The sequence below is a fragment of the Drosophila pseudoobscura genome, chromosome X (genome assembly GCF_009870125.1).
Source record: "Drosophila pseudoobscura strain MV-25-SWS-2005 chromosome X, UCI_Dpse_MV25, whole genome shotgun sequence".
NCBI lineage: Eukaryota > Metazoa > Arthropoda > Insecta > Diptera > Drosophilidae > Drosophila > Drosophila pseudoobscura.
Window position 1 is genome coordinate 41,613,507 of NC_046683.1, and position 14,829 is coordinate 41,628,335.

The 14,829-nt window shown below is 44.2% G+C and overlaps 2 protein-coding genes across 8 annotated transcripts; one reads left to right on the plus strand and one right to left on the minus strand.

The window, feature by feature from the left end:
• The first annotated feature begins 920 nt into the window (after positions 1-920).
• LOC26531987 (protein argonaute-2) lies at positions 921-12,212 on the plus strand. 5 transcript variants are annotated; one of them, XM_033382039.1, is made up of 9 exons: positions 921-1,122; positions 1,658-1,861; positions 8,923-9,296; positions 9,366-9,454; positions 9,541-10,147; positions 10,215-10,556; positions 10,606-11,253; positions 11,323-11,693; positions 11,765-12,212. In XM_033382039.1, exons 1-9 carry the CDS (start codon positions 1,107-1,109, stop codon positions 11,853-11,855), a joined length of 2,742 nt encoding a protein of 913 aa, XP_033237930.1. In that variant the 5' UTR covers positions 921-1,106; the 3' UTR covers positions 11,856-12,212. The 5 variants fall into 5 exon arrangements, with proteins under 5 accessions (XP_033237930.1, XP_033237928.1, XP_033237932.1 ...); XM_033382037.1 differs by lacking the exons at positions 8,923-9,296; positions 9,366-9,454; positions 9,541-10,147; ... (2 more) ...; positions 11,323-11,693; positions 11,765-12,212 and adding exons at positions 2,305-2,393; positions 2,480-3,086; positions 3,154-3,495; ... (1 more) ...; positions 4,262-4,632; positions 4,704-4,868 and having other exon boundaries at positions 925-1,122; positions 1,658-2,235; XM_033382041.1 differs by lacking the exons at positions 921-1,122; positions 8,923-9,296; positions 9,366-9,454; ... (3 more) ...; positions 11,323-11,693; positions 11,765-12,212 and adding exons at positions 1,151-1,292; positions 2,305-2,393; positions 2,480-3,086; ... (2 more) ...; positions 4,262-4,632; positions 4,704-4,868 and having other exon boundaries at positions 1,658-2,235.
• Positions 12,200-14,485, minus strand: LOC6902030 (protein argonaute-2-like). 3 transcript variants are annotated; one of them, XM_033382052.1, is made up of 4 exons: positions 13,513-13,914; positions 13,355-13,443; positions 13,222-13,300; positions 12,200-12,697 (listed from the first exon to the last, which is right to left on the minus strand). In XM_033382052.1, exons 1-4 carry the CDS (start codon positions 13,696-13,698, stop codon positions 12,677-12,679), a joined length of 375 nt encoding a protein of 124 aa, XP_033237943.1. In that variant the 5' UTR covers positions 13,699-13,914; the 3' UTR covers positions 12,200-12,676. The 3 variants fall into 3 exon arrangements, with proteins under 3 accessions (XP_033237943.1, XP_033237944.1, XP_033237942.1); XM_033382053.1 differs by adding an exon at positions 14,346-14,485 and having other exon boundaries at positions 12,205-13,300; positions 13,513-13,812; XM_033382051.1 differs by having other exon boundaries at positions 12,205-12,817; positions 13,513-13,921.
• Between the last annotated feature and the right edge of the window lie 344 nt (positions 14,486-14,829).

Sequence of the window (14,829 nt, forward strand, 5' to 3'; positions counted from 1 at the left end):
TGACTTTGAATACGAGTACGAGTAGATATTATTTATAATAGTTTATAATTATATAGCAGATAGTCCGATATAAACAATTCGTTCATTTCGTTTTGTTAAATGCAAAAAAATTCCTCGGAGATATATTTAGTATATTATCCAATCCAATTGATATCTCTTCTTCACGGACCCTAAGCGGGCCCCTCGCGCAGTGACAGAATAAGGAAAGAATGATATAATCTGTTGTGGATTTTGTATTTTATTTTGCACTTAGAAACTATGAAAAAAATTCGCTTAAACCGTAAACTACGACTAGTGGGGATTTCTACAATGATGGTAGGGTAGGGTAGGGCTGTGCATAGGCGCAGGATAAAAGCAGGAGCTGTTCCGCTGATTAACTGGGGAGACTGCGAGGATGCAGTTGGGAGGAACTACATTTTAGAAATATAACGTATCCGCGGCGGTGTACATATCCAAGGACTTAAAGTACTTAAATGCGAGAGATAAAGGAGCGTGGTGCGAGGTGGTACAGCTCAGATAGAAGATGAGAGCCCCCAGGCTATATTCACTGATAAGCTGACCCAAAAAAAATTCATATAGATAGGAACTGGCTGGCGAATCGAAACCAATCTGAGCTGAGACTCGCACGCGTTCAACGCAACAAGCAGCCGGATTTGGCTCTGGCGATTGGGATCGGTGATCGTGGATCAATGATCAGGGTTGCATGGAGCGACTCCATAGCATGTCTAAAACGTTATATTTTAGCGTTCATTTTAGCGGATCGGTGCAAGGAGAAGAGCGACGACTTTAGGCTGTGAACGTCCAGCTCTGTCTTTCGACACCATACTACACTGCCCATTTGGTTTAAATACTGGTTTTTCTGAGAGCGTTACTAGGTAATGAAAGTCGAAGTTTTTAATTGAGCGATAACTAACTGCACACCTGATAAAACTGAAACATAAACAAACAGACTCGACTACAAGATTATTGGAATCGATCACACAGCACAGTGTTATACGTCAAACAAATTTAGAGCAAAAAGTTTAGCCAACAGGAAATAAATATTTTAGTCATTCGAAACAGTTCAGTCGTCGGGAGAGGATATAAAATCGAAAAGAAAAAGAAAAATGGAAAAAGAAAATAGTAAGTGAAATACAAAATTAAAAGCAGCAGTGGGAATTTTTCAAAACCAAAAATCCTGAAGCGGGCTGTCGGGTTGTCGGGATGCTCCTGCAACAACATCAACAAAAAGGCAGGTGGAGTTGTACCTTTTGGGGAGAAAAAGTTGCAATGTTGGGAGAGAATTTCTGCGGGTAAGCGTCCCCAAATTCGGTAAATATGCGATACGTGTGCGGTTCCAACAACAGCGAAAACCCCTAGATCCCTACATAAGTTATGTTTGCATCGCATAGTGAGATCCAGGACTCGGTCAAATTTAGAAAAATTGAAAAAATAAAAAAAATAATTTTTTTTTTTGAAATTTTGACATTTTATTCAAAGGCATACTTGATTGTTCCCATTTCATATGGGTGAGAATGAAGGTTTGACATTTAGTCACAAAATTCTACACGTCAATTTGGGATATTGGAGGATATTTTGTTTTGTTTTAGATCTTTTTAGCGCAGGTCCGTGTATCGATTTTTTACCATCAATTCTTCCTCTCTTCACGAATCTTTAGCTGCTGGTGCGTCTGCGGACGGAGAAGAGGCTACCCACCCCCCAAATGGAGGTCCTGCCGCCTCTGGCTTGCAGAAGGAGGAAGAGAAGCAAGCAGAATGGAAGACACAGAGGTCTCAGAAGAGGCGCTATAAGGCCGGGGAAGGCTGGGGCGGAAAGAAGCGGCAGCAGCAGCAGCAGCCACACAGCGATGCTAGGGAAAAACATAACCGACAACAGCACGCAGGACAACAGCGAGGACAGGGCGGCAATCAACAATGCCAAGGAGGCTCCCAGCTCTACAGCTCTCGCCAGCCGCAAGGCGAACTCCCCCAATGGCCAGGCCAGCCGCGTGGAACTTTGGGAAAACCAGGTCAAGTATCTGTCAATTATCTCGACGTTAACTTGGACAAAATGCCTGCGGTGGCCTATCACTACGATGTGAAGATCACGCCAGAGCGTCCTAAGAAGTTCTATCGTCAGGCTTTTGAGCAGTACAGAGTTGAACACTTGGGCGGAGCGATTGCCGCATTTGATGGACGTGCATCGTGTTACTCAGTTGTGAAGCTAAAATGCAGCTCCCAGGGCCAAGAAGTGAAAGTAAGTGTTGTTGGGTTGTCGCCGAGCTTGATGCACTTTTGAAGTGAAACTTGCTTTCCTGCCGTCCAGGTAACAGATCGCCACGGCCGTACCCTGAATTACACTCTGGAACTCAAGGAGACGGAGGACTTGGAGGTCGATCTGAACTCGCTGAGAAGGTGAGTGGACCGTTATACTGAACGGCAGATACGGATACTTCTCTGTCGGCAGAGAATCGGCATAATGCAATTTTCCATTTTTGCAGCTATATGAAGGATAAGATATATGACAAGCCCATGCGAGCCTTGCAGTGTCTGGAGGTTGTGTTGGCAGCACCCTGTCATAACACCGCCATACGCGCCGGTCGCTCCTTCTTCAAAAGGTCTGAGCCCGGAAGTGCCTTTGATCTTAACGACGGCTACGAAGCTCTGGTTGGGCTCTATCAAACATTCGTTCTTGGCGATCGCCCGTTTGTCAATGTGGACATATCGCACAAGTCCTTTCCGAAGGCCATGACGATCATCGACTATTTAGAGCTGTATCAGAAACAGAAAATTGACAAAAGCACAAATCTTGACTACAAGCGTTCTGATATTGAATCATTCCTAACGGGCATGAATATAATTTACGAGCCGCCTGCCTGTCTTGGCAGCGCCCCGCGCGTCTTCAGAGTCAACGGGCTTTGTAAGGTTCCGGCTAGCACTCAGACATTTGAGCTGGATGGAAAAGAAATGACCGTTGCAGAGTACTACAAGTCTCGGCAGTATAATTTAAAGTTTCCGAACCTTCTCTGCTTGCATGTTGGGCCGCCTCTGAAGCACATTTACTTGCCTATCGAACTATGTCGCATTGAGGATGGGCAGACACTGAATGTGAGTTCAACTAGTTCCTTTCACTGCAAATCATTTCCTGATTTGATTTCTTTTCATCGTATCGCAGCGCAAGGATGGAGCTAATCAGGTGGCGGCCATGATTAAGTATGCTGCCACTTCCACCAACGAGAGGAAGGCCAAGATCATCCGCTTGATGGAATATTTCAGGCACAATTTAGACCCGACCATCAGCCACTTTGGCATACGTCTGGGCAGTGACTTCATCGTCGTGAATACACGCACGCTCAATGCGCCTCAGATTGAGTACAAAAACAATTTGGCCTCGGTGAGGAACGGTTCGTGGCGCATGGATGGCATGCAATTCCTTGAACCCAAGCCAAAGTCACATAAATGGGCCATACTCTACGGCAAGATTAACTACCTGTATGTGGACGAGCTTCAGAAGATGGTAAGTTCTTTGCATTGCATTGCAGGATCCTGCCTAATTTTCGTGGCAGGTTATTCAGAAGAGTCGCAAAGTCAATCTGTGCCTGGATGCCAAGGCCGAGAAACTGTACTACAAGGATGAACGTGAACTAGATGCTCTTTTCCGCTATTTCAAAAAGAATCAATTTGATGTGGTGTTCGTTATTATACCAAATTCCGGGCATCTTTATGATGTCGTGAAGCAAAAGGCTGAGCTGCAGCACGGCATTCTTACACAATGCATCAAGCAGATCACAGTCGAGCGCAAATGTAACGCGCAGGTTATTGGCAGCATTCTACTTAAAGTTAATTCCAAGCTGAACGGCACCAACCACAAGCTACGGGATGACCTACACTGTCTGCCAAAGAAGACCATGTTTTTGGGTGCAGATGTGACTCATCCGTCGCCCGATCAGCGAGAGATCCCCAGTGTGGTGGGTGTTGCCGCCTCCCATGATCCATTCGGGGCTTCATATAACATGCAATATCGCTTGCAACGCTCTGCCCTGGAGGAGATCGAGGACATGGAGTCGATAACCCTTGAGCACTTGCGTGTCTATCATAATTTCCAACAATGCTACCCAGACCACATTATCTACTATCGTGATGGCGTAAGCGATGGCCAGTTTCCCAACATCAAGAATAAAGAGTTGAGGGGAATTTCTGCCGCCTGCAGCAAGGTAAGTTGAGCTCTTGCATCCAGAAACCTTTTAATTTTATATCACTAATCGTCCTTCGCCTCCTTTCAGCTGCACATTAAGCCCAAGATTTGCTGCTTCATTGTAGTTAAGCGGCATCATACGCGCTTCTTTCCGAACGGAGTTCCATCGCAATACAACAAGTTCAACAACGTTGTTACGGGAACCGTCGTCGATCGCACCATTGTCCATCCCAATGAGATGCAGTTCTTCATGGTCAGCCATCAGTCGATTCAGGGGACGGCCAAGCCGACGCGTTACAACGTAATCGAGAATACGGGCAACTTGGATATTGATGTACTGCAGAAATTGACATACAATCTTTGTCACATGTTTCCTCGTTGCAACCGCGCAGTGTCTTATCCGGCTCCGGCATATTTGGCACATTTGGCTGCGGCACGTGGACGTGTCTACCTTACTGGGTGCGATATTATTATTATTATTGTTTCATATTTTCGTTCTGATAATGTCATCTTGACTGCTTTTCTTCCAGCTGCACCAAGTTTCGTTCTCCCCAGGAGGAGTACGCAAAGCGTTTGATAGTGCCAGAGTTCATGAAGACGAACCCTATGTATTTTGTTTAGGCAGAAAACTAACAAAATATCTTCACTTCTTCTAAACGAAAAAGAAGTTACAAAATATAAATTATTGACCCACACCTGTTTTGCCCTTTATGTAATAATCAATCAAAGATCAATCAATCGAAAGATTGCTATGGTAAAAGCTTATAAAACAGTACAAATAATTCAAACAAATTACAAACGAACACGACCTAATCACGACATAAGCCGAAAAGCAAGCCGGCGGGAGAGCTTCTGCTCAAGATGAGCTCCAGGTTATTCCTCAGAAGAATAGGGCTCGTGTGGAAATTAAACTAGAGGAAATATACAACATTTTCTCTAAATTATTATTTAAGAGGCTCTGACGTTTTGAAATCTATTCCAAAACCACCAGTTATGTTATGAACAATATTTTCAGCTTCCTTAAATGAATCCATTGACTTTGCTAATGGTAGCACCTTCGCTTCTACCAGCTCTTTTGCCAGCTCAATAGATTCAGAATCTTCTGGGTTCAGCGTTTCAAGAACCTAAAATGTGAATATAAATTTTTTTTTTTTACTAAATTAAAATGTTTTTTTTTTTTTTTGGATAAACATTATCTCTCTTACCTCTTTCATTTTCTCAATGTTATCTGCATAAAATTATGTTTATGATCGGTTATGATGGTAACTCCTTATTGAGTTGGTCGGTTGTAGCGTCGTACTCTAAGCGGACCTTTTATAATTTTATGAAAGTTTTGTTCACACAGGAAATGAACCAGTTAGCGACATGAAATGTATCCTTACATTGTTAGCTGTTAAATGTAATGCGTCTTATATGCCGCGCTATTCGTTAAGAGCCATAATAGTTTTAACTCATTCCCGTTAGGCTGGGACCTTTGGACCTTCTGTGAAGTGAAGGTTGTTGTTGTTGCTGCAATTGAGCCGGTCCCGAAGCCAGATCCAGAGCGTTTGCCTCGTAGAAAGTAAGTGCATAAAATAGGTTCAGTGCGGTCCGCGTGAGAAAATGAGGAAAATATAGAGAATGGATCAAACCATAACGCAACCCCTTTGTATTATTAATTAATCAACAAACAGCAACAAACAAAAAAGTGGAGAAAACAGTACAGTACATCAAAAGTTCATCGGTGCACGGAACATGTATGTGTTAAAAGACGTTTCGTGACTTGATTGGGATTAACGCTGAACAGTGTTGGGCCAGTGCTCAGTCCAAGCCAGAGTTGCATTTTTTGTGACAAGTAAAAAACCAATATTTCCACTCCACTTCATTGGTAAAAAAAAGGTTCAATTAAAAGGAGCCATCTGAACAATACAAACACCAGGGAATTAGGACAGAGCGAATATACAACAAACGAGGGGGAACGTTGTGAGTTGAGGTGGACGCCGCAACTTTACAGTTATACCCGATACTAAGTCAGTATGGCTCTCCTCCGGCAGACGCCACTAATAATGAACGACACGACAAAGAATGCGTGCGAGAGAGACAGAAAATCAGTCTGAGCGTGACGTCGGGCGCTGCGTAGATAGTGCAAATTGATTTGTTCCTTTTGGCTATAAAAATGATCTGATCTGATCCAGATGATCAGCGAAATTTTGACACAAAACGGTCAAGGTCCGATATCACAGGAGTGTGGATACCAAATTTGGTTGCTCTAGCTTATGGGTTCTGAGATCCTTGAACTCATATTTTGCAATTGGCAAAACGGACAGACAGACAGGGCTCAATCGACTCGGCTATTGATGCTGATCAAGAATATATATACTTTATGGGTCGGAAACGATTCCTTCTGGACGTTACACACATCCACTTTTACCACAAATCTAATACACCCCAATACTCATTTTGAGTATCGGGTATAAAAATCGACGAGGAGCTCAGCAGGTCGATATTGCCAGAGCCATGGCCACCCATTGGGCAACCCAACGGACGCAAGCGCAAGCATCACATGGGCAATCCAAAAGAGCCTGCTATCGCTGTCGGGAATCTTCTTAGCTGGGAGGAAAAATGGGACCAGCAATACAATGCCACAAGTCGCAATTTGTACAGAGACCAATGAGGTTGTATTGCTTGGCCTGGAGCTGCAATCCACCGAAGAAATAGGTAACTATAAGCTGTCCACGATCCGATTCGATTCGATTTGGCTGACTAACATTTGTGTGCGTGTGGTCTCTCCCTCCTCCTTTAGCCTCTTCTGTAAGGGTTTCGGAGATCCCCTGGACTAGTAGCAGGCACAGGCGCAGGAGATTTCCCCACAGATCATCAGAAAGGAAGTCCCATGTACGAAAATCTTGACTTTGAATACGAGTACGAGTAGATATTATTTATAATAGTTTATAATTATATAGCAGATAGTCCGATATAAACAATTCGTTCATTTCGTTTTGTTAAATGCAAAAAAATTCCTCGGAGATATATTTAGTATATTATCCAATCCAATTGATATCTCTTCTTCACGGACCCTAAGCGGGCCCCTCGCGCAGTGACAGAATAAGGAAAGAATGATATAATCTGTTGTGGATTTTGTATTTTATTTTGCACTTAGAAACTATGAAAAAAATTCGCTTAAACCGTAAACTACGACTAGTGGGGATTTCTACAATGATGGTAGGGTAGGGTAGGGCTGTGCATAGGCGCAGGATAAAAGCAGGAGCTGTTCCGCTGATTAACTGGGGAGACTGCGAGGATGCAGTTGGGAGGAACTACATTTTAGAAATATAACGTATCCGCGGCGGTGTACATATCCAAGGACTTAAAGTACTTAAATGCGAGAGATAAAGGAGCGTGGTGCGAGGTGGTACAGCTCAGATAGAAGATGAGAGCCCCCAGGCTATATTCACAGATAAGCTGACCCAAAAAAAATTCATATAGATAGGAACTGGCTGGCGAATCGAAACCAATCTGAGCTGAGACTCGCACGCGTTCAACGCAACAAGCAGCCGGATTTGGCTCTGGCGATTGGGATCGGTGATCGTGGATCAATGATCAGGGTTGCATGGAGCGACTCCATAGCATGTCTAAAACGTTATATTTTAGCGTTCATTTTAGCGGATCGGTGCAAGGAGAAGAGCGACGACTTTAGGCTGTGAACGTCCAGCTCTGTCTTTCGACACCATACTACACTGCCCATTTGGTTTAAATACTGGTTTTTCTGAGAGCGTTACTAGGTAATGAAAGTCGAAGTTTTTAATTGAGCGATAACTAACTGCACACCTGATAAAACTGAAACATAAACAAACAGACTCGACTACAAGATTATTGGAATCGATCACACAGCACAGTGTAATACGTCAAACAAATTTAGAGCAAAAAATTTAGCCAACAGGAAATAAATATTTTAGTCATTCGAAACAGTTCAGTCGTCGGGAGAGGATATAAAATCGAAAAGAAAAAGAAAAATGGAAAAAGAAAATAGTAAGTGAAATACAAAATTAAAAGCAGCAGTGGGAATTTTTCAAAACCAAAAATCCTGAAGCGGGTTGTCGGGTTGTCGGGTTGTCGGGATGCTCCTGCAACAGCATCAACAAAAAGGCAGGTGGAGTTGTACCTTTTGGGGAGAAAAAGTTGAAATGTTGGGAGAGAATTTCTGCGGGTAAGCGTTCCCAAATTCGGTAAATATGCGATACGTGTGCGGTTCCAACAACAGCGAAAACCCCTAGATCCCTACATAAGTTATGTTTGCATCGCATAGTGGGATCCAGGACTCGGTCAAATTTAGAAAAATTGAAAAAATAAAAAAAATAATTTTTTTTTTTGAAATTTTGACATTTTATTCAAAGGCATACTTGATTGTTCCCATTTCATATGGGTAAGAATGAAGGTTTGACATTTAGTCACAAAATTCTACACGTCAATTTGGGATATTGGAGGATATTTTGTTTTGTTTTAGATCTTTTTAGCGCAGGTCCGTGTATCGATTTTTTACCATCAATTCTTCCTCTCTTCACGAATCTTTAGCTGCTGGTGCGTCTGCGGACGGAGAAGAGGCTACCCACCCCCCAAATGGAGGTCCTGCCGCCTGTGGCTTGCAGAAGGAGGAAGAGAAGCAAGCAGAATGGAAGACACAGAGGTCTCAGAAGAGGCGCTATAAGGCCGGGGAAGGCTGGGGCGGAAAGAAGCGGCAGCAGCAGCCACACAGCGATGCTAGTGAAAAACATAACCGACAACAGCACGCAGGACAACAGCGAGGACAGGGCGGCAATCAACAATGCCAAGGAGGCTCCCAGCTCTACAGCTCTCGCCAGCCGCAAGGCGAACTCCCCCAATGGCCAGGCCAGCCGCGTGGAACTTTGGGAAAACCAGGTCAAGTATCTGTCAATTATCTCGACGTTAACTTGGACAAAATGCCTGCGGTGGCCTATCACTACGATGTGAAGATCACGCCAGAGCGTCCTAAGAAGTTCTATCGTCAGGCTTTTGAGCAGTACAGAGTTGAACACTTGGGCGGAGCGATTGCCGCATTTGATGGACGTGCATCGTGTTACTCAGTTGTGAAGCTAAAATGCAGCTCCCAGGGCCAAGAAGTGAAAGTAAGTGTTGTTGGGTTGTCGCCGAGCTTGATGCACTTTTGAAGTGAAACTTGCTTTCCTGCCGTCCAGGTAACAGATCGCCACGGCCGTACCCTGAATTACACTCTGGAACTCAAGGAGACGGAGGACTTGGAGGTCGATCTGAACTCGCTGAGAAGGTGAGTGGACCGTTATACTGAACGGCAGATACGGATACTTCTCTGTCGGCAGAGAATCGGCATAATGCAATTTTCCATTTTTGCAGCTATATGAAGGATAAGATATATGACAAGCCCATGCGAGCCTTGCAGTGTCTGGAGGTTGTGTTGGCAGCACCCTGTCATAACACCGCCATACGCGCCGGTCGCTCCTTCTTCAAAAGGTCTGAGCCCGGAAGTGCCTTTGATCTTAACGACGGCTACGAAGCTCTGGTTGGGCTCTATCAAACATTCGTTCTTGGCGATCGCCCGTTTGTCAATGTGGACATATCGCACAAGTCCTTTCCGAAGGCCATGACGATCATCGACTATTTAGAGCTGTATCAGAAACAGAAAATTGACAAAAGCACAAATCTTGACTACAAGCGTTCTGATATTGAATCATTCCTAACGGGCATGAATATAATTTACGAGCCGCCTGCCTGTCTTGGCAGCGCCCCGTGCGTCTTCAGAGTCAACGGGCTTTGTAAGGTTCCGGCTAGCACTCAGACATTTGAGCTGGATGGAAAAGAAATGACCGTTGCAGAGTACTACAAGTCTCGGCAGTATAATTTAAAGTTTCCGAACCTTCTCTGCTTGCATGTTGGGCCGCCTCTGAAGCACATTTACTTGCCTATCGAACTATGTCGCATTGAGGATGGGCAGACACTGAATGTGAGTTCAACTAGTTCCTTTCACTGCAAATCATTTCCTGATTTGATTTCTTTTCATCGTATCGCAGCGCAAGGATGGAGCTAATCAGGTGGCGGCCATGATTAAGTATGCTGCCACTTCCACCAACGAGAGGAAGGCCAAGATCATCCGCTTGATGGAATATTTCAGGCACAATTTAGACCCGACCATCAGCCACTTTGGCATACGTCTGGGCAGTGACTTCATCGTCGTGAATACACGCACACTCAATGCGCCTCAGATTGAGTACAAAAACAATTTGGCCTCGGTGAGGAACGGTTCGTGGCGCATGGATGGCATGCAATTCCTTGAACCCAAGCCAAAGTCACATAAATGGGCCATACTCTACGGCAAGATTAACTACCTGTATGTGGACGAGCTTCAGAAGATGGTAAGTTCTTTGCATTGCATTGCAGGATCCTGCCTAATTTTCGTGGCAGGTTATTCAGAAGAGTCGCAAAGTCAATCTGTGCCTGGATGCCAAGGCCGAGAAACTGTACTACAAGGATGAACGTGAACTAGATGCTCTTTTCCGCTATTTCAAAAAGAATCAATTTGATGTGGTGTTCGTTATTATACCAAATTCCGGGCATCTTTATGATGTCGTGAAGCAAAAGGCTGAGCTGCAGCACGGCATTCTTACACAATGCATCAAGCAGATCACAGTCGAGCGCAAATGTAACGCGCAGGTTATTGGCAACATTCTACTTAAAGTTAATTCCAAGCTGAACGGCACCAACCACAAGCTACGGGATGACCTACACTGTCTGCCAAAGAAGACCATGTTTTTGGGTGCAGATGTGACTCATCCGTCGCCCGATCAGCGAGAGATCCCCAGTGTGGTGGGTGTTGCCGCCTCCCATGATCCATTCGGGGCTTCATATAACATGCAATATCGCTTGCAACGCTCTGCCCTGGAGGAGATCGAGGACATGGAGTCGATAACCCTTGAGCACTTGCGTGTCTATCATAATTTCCAACAATGCTACCCAGACCACATTATCTACTATCGTGATGGCGTAAGCGATGGCCAGTTTCCCAACATCAAGAATAAAGAGTTGAGAGGAATTTCTGCCGCCTGCAGCAAGGTAAGTTGAGCTCTTGCATCCAGAAACCTTTTAATTGTATATCACTAATCGTCCTTCGCCTCCTTTCAGCTGCACATTAAGCCCAAGATTTGCTGCTTCATTGTAGTTAAGCGGCATCATACGCGCTTCTTTCCGAACGGAGTTCCATCGCAATACAACAAGTTCAACAACGTTGTTACGGGAACCGTCGTCGATCGCACCATTGTCCATCCCAATGAGATGCAGTTCTTCATGGTCAGCCATCAGTCGATTCAGGGGACGGCCAAGCCGACGCGTTACAACGTAATCGAGAATACGGGCAACTTGGATATTGATGTACTGCAGAAATTGACATACAATCTTTGTCACATGTTTCCTCGTTGCAACCGCGCAGTGTCTTATCCGGCTCCGGCATATTTGGCACATTTGGCTGCGGCACGTGGACGTGTCTACCTTACTGGGTGCGATATTATTATTATTATTGTTTCATATTTTCGTTCTGATAATGTCATCTTGACTGCTTTTCTTCCAGCTGCACCAAGTTTCGTTCTCCCCAGGAGGAGTACGCAAAGCGTTTGATACTGGCAGAGTTCATGAATACGAACCCTATGTATTTTGTTTAGGCAGAAAACTAAACAAAAACTAACAATCAAATTACAAACGAACACGACCTAATCACGACATAAGCCGAAAAGCAAGCCGGCGGGAGAGCTTCTGCTCAAGATGAGCAGATGACTCATTGTCATCGTCATTGTCTTGGGAGGCCTACATACATATACGATACTGTCGTAAACAGCGAAGGAGTTCAAAGCACCGCCTTGCACTGGGGCCCCAGTCGCTGGCACCCATAGGTAGCCCCCCAAGGGCCACACGCTGTGCTCATACCCCAATTTATGGCATTGAAAACGTTGGCCCCAAGTTCATGGAGCCGGAGTCAGGGCCAGCACGTAACAGTTGACATTAAAAGTGGCATTAAAATATGGCAAACGTTTATTTTTAGATCAAACAGACAATAGGCAAATGTTTGTAACACACAAGACGTCGGGCACAGACATAGGCTTCGGCAGATTGGATGCTAATTCGGAGAGGTTCTCGAGTGGCATGTCATATACTCGATTTCTGGGAACTCGATTGAGGAACTCCCAATTGAAACACATTATTGCGGCACTTGGCGAATATATTAGAGTCGCTTTCCATGATCCAATCCACACATAATTCGTCTGCTCAGCTTCCCCGTTTCCCGTCCCGTACGTCACTTTGCCAGCGGATGTTCGGGAAGGACGAGGAATCTGTCCGCGGGCCAATCAGTGTTTTCGTCCTCTTGGCCTGTTGGACTTGTGTGGTGGTGTCCTCCGCCGAGCGTTGCCGCTTGCTTGGGGCCTTGGCTGTGGCCTTGCCAGCTTTGGCTGGCTGATAGTCGGGCACTCTACGTTCATATTCATATTTACCCGTCCAAAAAAAAAAACTAAAAAACATACGGCTGTAAACTGTGGTGGCCCAAGAAGATACAATTCAGCTTCATCTGATCGTTTTTCTACACAAACCTACATAAATATGGGCACTCTACGTTCATATTCATAATTACCCGTCAAAAAAAAAACTACAAAACATACGGCTGTAAACTGTGGTGGCCCAAGAAGATACAATTCAGCTTCATCTGATCGTTTTTCTACACAAACCTACATAAATACGGGCACTCTACGTTCATATTCATAATTACCCGTCAAAAAAAAACTACAAAACATACGGCTGTAAACTGTGGTGGCCCAAGAAGATACAATTCAGCTTCATCTGATCGTTTTTCTACACAAACCTACATAAATACGGGCACTCTACGTTCATATTCATAATTACCCGTCAAAAAAAAAACTACAAAACATACGGCTGTAAACTGTGGTGGCCCAAGAAGATACAATTCAGCTTCATCTGATCGTTTTTCTACACAAACCTACATAAATATGGGCACTCTACGTTCATATTCATAATTACCCGTCCAAACAAAAAACTACAAAACATACGGCTGTAAAACGACGAGGCGAGGAGACACGATACGAAAAGGAAACCAAAGCTGCAAAAATGGAAAATTGCATTATGCCGATTCTCTGTATAACGGTCCACTCACCTTCTCAGCGAGTTCAGATCGACCTCCAGGTCCTCCGTCTCCTTGAGTTCCAGAGTGTAATTCAGGGTACGGCCGTGGCGATCTGTTACCTGGACGGCAGGAAAGCAAGTTTCACTTCAAAAGTGCATCAAGCTCGGCGACAACCCAACAACACTTACTTTCACTTCTTGGCCCTGGGAGCTGCATTTTAGCTTCACAACTGAGTAACACGATGCACGTCCATCAAATGCGGCAATCGCTCCGCCCAAGTGTTCAACTCTGTACTGCTCAAAAGCCTGACGATAGAACTTCTTAGGACGCTCTGGCGTGATCTTCACATCGTAGTGGTAGGCCACCGCAGGCATTTGGTCCAAGTTAACGTCGAGATAACTGACAGATACTTGACCTGGTTTTCCCAAAGTTCCACGCGGCTGAGGTAGACCTCGTCCCTGGGCTCCTGGCCATTTGGGGAGTTCGCCCTGCGGCGGAAGAATTGATGGTAAAAAATCGATACACGGACCTGCGCTAAAAAGATCTAAAACAAAACAAAATATCCTCCAATATCCAAAATTGACGTGTAGAATTTTGTGACTAAATGTCAAATCTTCATTCTCACCCATATGAAATGGGAGCAATCAAGTATGCCTTTGAATAAAATGTCAAAATTTCAAAAAAAAAAAAAATTTTTTTTTATTTTTTCAATTTTTCTAAATTTGACCGAGTCCTGGATCCCACTATGCGATGCAATCATAACTTATGTAGGGATCTAGGGGGTTTTCGCTGTTGTTGGAACCGCACACATATCGCATATTTACCGAATTTGGGAACGCTTACCCGCAGAAATTCTCTCCCAACATTGCAACTTTTTCTCCCCAAAAGGTACAACTCCACCTGCCTTTTTGTTGATGTTGTTGCAGGAGCTTCCCGACAACCCGACAACCCGACAACCCGCTTCAGGGTTTTTGGTTTTGAAAAACTCCCACTGCTGCTTTTAATTTTGTATTTCACTTACTATTTTCTTTTTCTTTTCGATTTTATATCCTCTCCCGACGACTGAGCTGTTTCGAATGACTGAAATATTTATTTCCTGTTGGCTAAACTTTTTTCTCTAAATTTGTTTGACGTATAACACTGTGCTGTGTGATCGATTCCAATAATCTTGTAGTCGAGTCTGTTAGTTTATGATTAATTTTTATCAGGTGTGCCGTTAGTTATTACTCATTAAAAAATTCCGCTTTCAAATATCCTAGCAACGCTCTAAAAAACATTTTTATACTCGAAGAGTTTTTTTTTTTAATTCTGCATGATGAATTCTATCTATTTTCCCAGCCATTATATTTTTCTAACTGACTAGCTGCGAAAACAGAGACAGCCTCATGGGAAAAGAATGCCGTGAGAGCGAGAGCTGGGAGCAGCGCTGCGGCAGAGATGATCTTTTAGATCCACTTTTGCTTTCAGTGTGTGTTGGAAAACATAATTTTGTCACAAATTATGCC

Excerpts from the sequence above, each read along its gene's own strand:
- LOC26531987 (XM_033382039.1), top strand. Across the intron at positions 10,557-10,605 it reads TGGACGAGCTTCAGAAGATG|GTTATTCAGAAGAGTCGCAA; the intron begins GTAAGTTCTTTG and ends TTTTCGTGGCAG. Across the intron at positions 11,694-11,764 it reads GGACGTGTCTACCTTACTGG|CTGCACCAAGTTTCGTTCTC; the intron begins GTGCGATATTAT and ends CTTTTCTTCCAG.
- LOC6902030 (XM_033382053.1), bottom strand. The coding sequence starts at position 13,698 with ATGCCTGCGGTGGCCTACCACTACGATGTGAAGATCACGCCAGAGCGT. Across the intron at positions 13,444-13,512 it reads CCCAGGGCCAAGAAGTGAAA|GTAACAGATCGCCACGGCCG; the intron begins GTAAGTGTTGTT and ends CCTGCCGTCCAG. Across the intron at positions 13,301-13,354 it reads GATCTGAACTCGCTGAGAAG|CTTTGGTTTCCTTTTCGTAT; the intron begins GTGAGTGGACCG and ends CCATTTTTGCAG.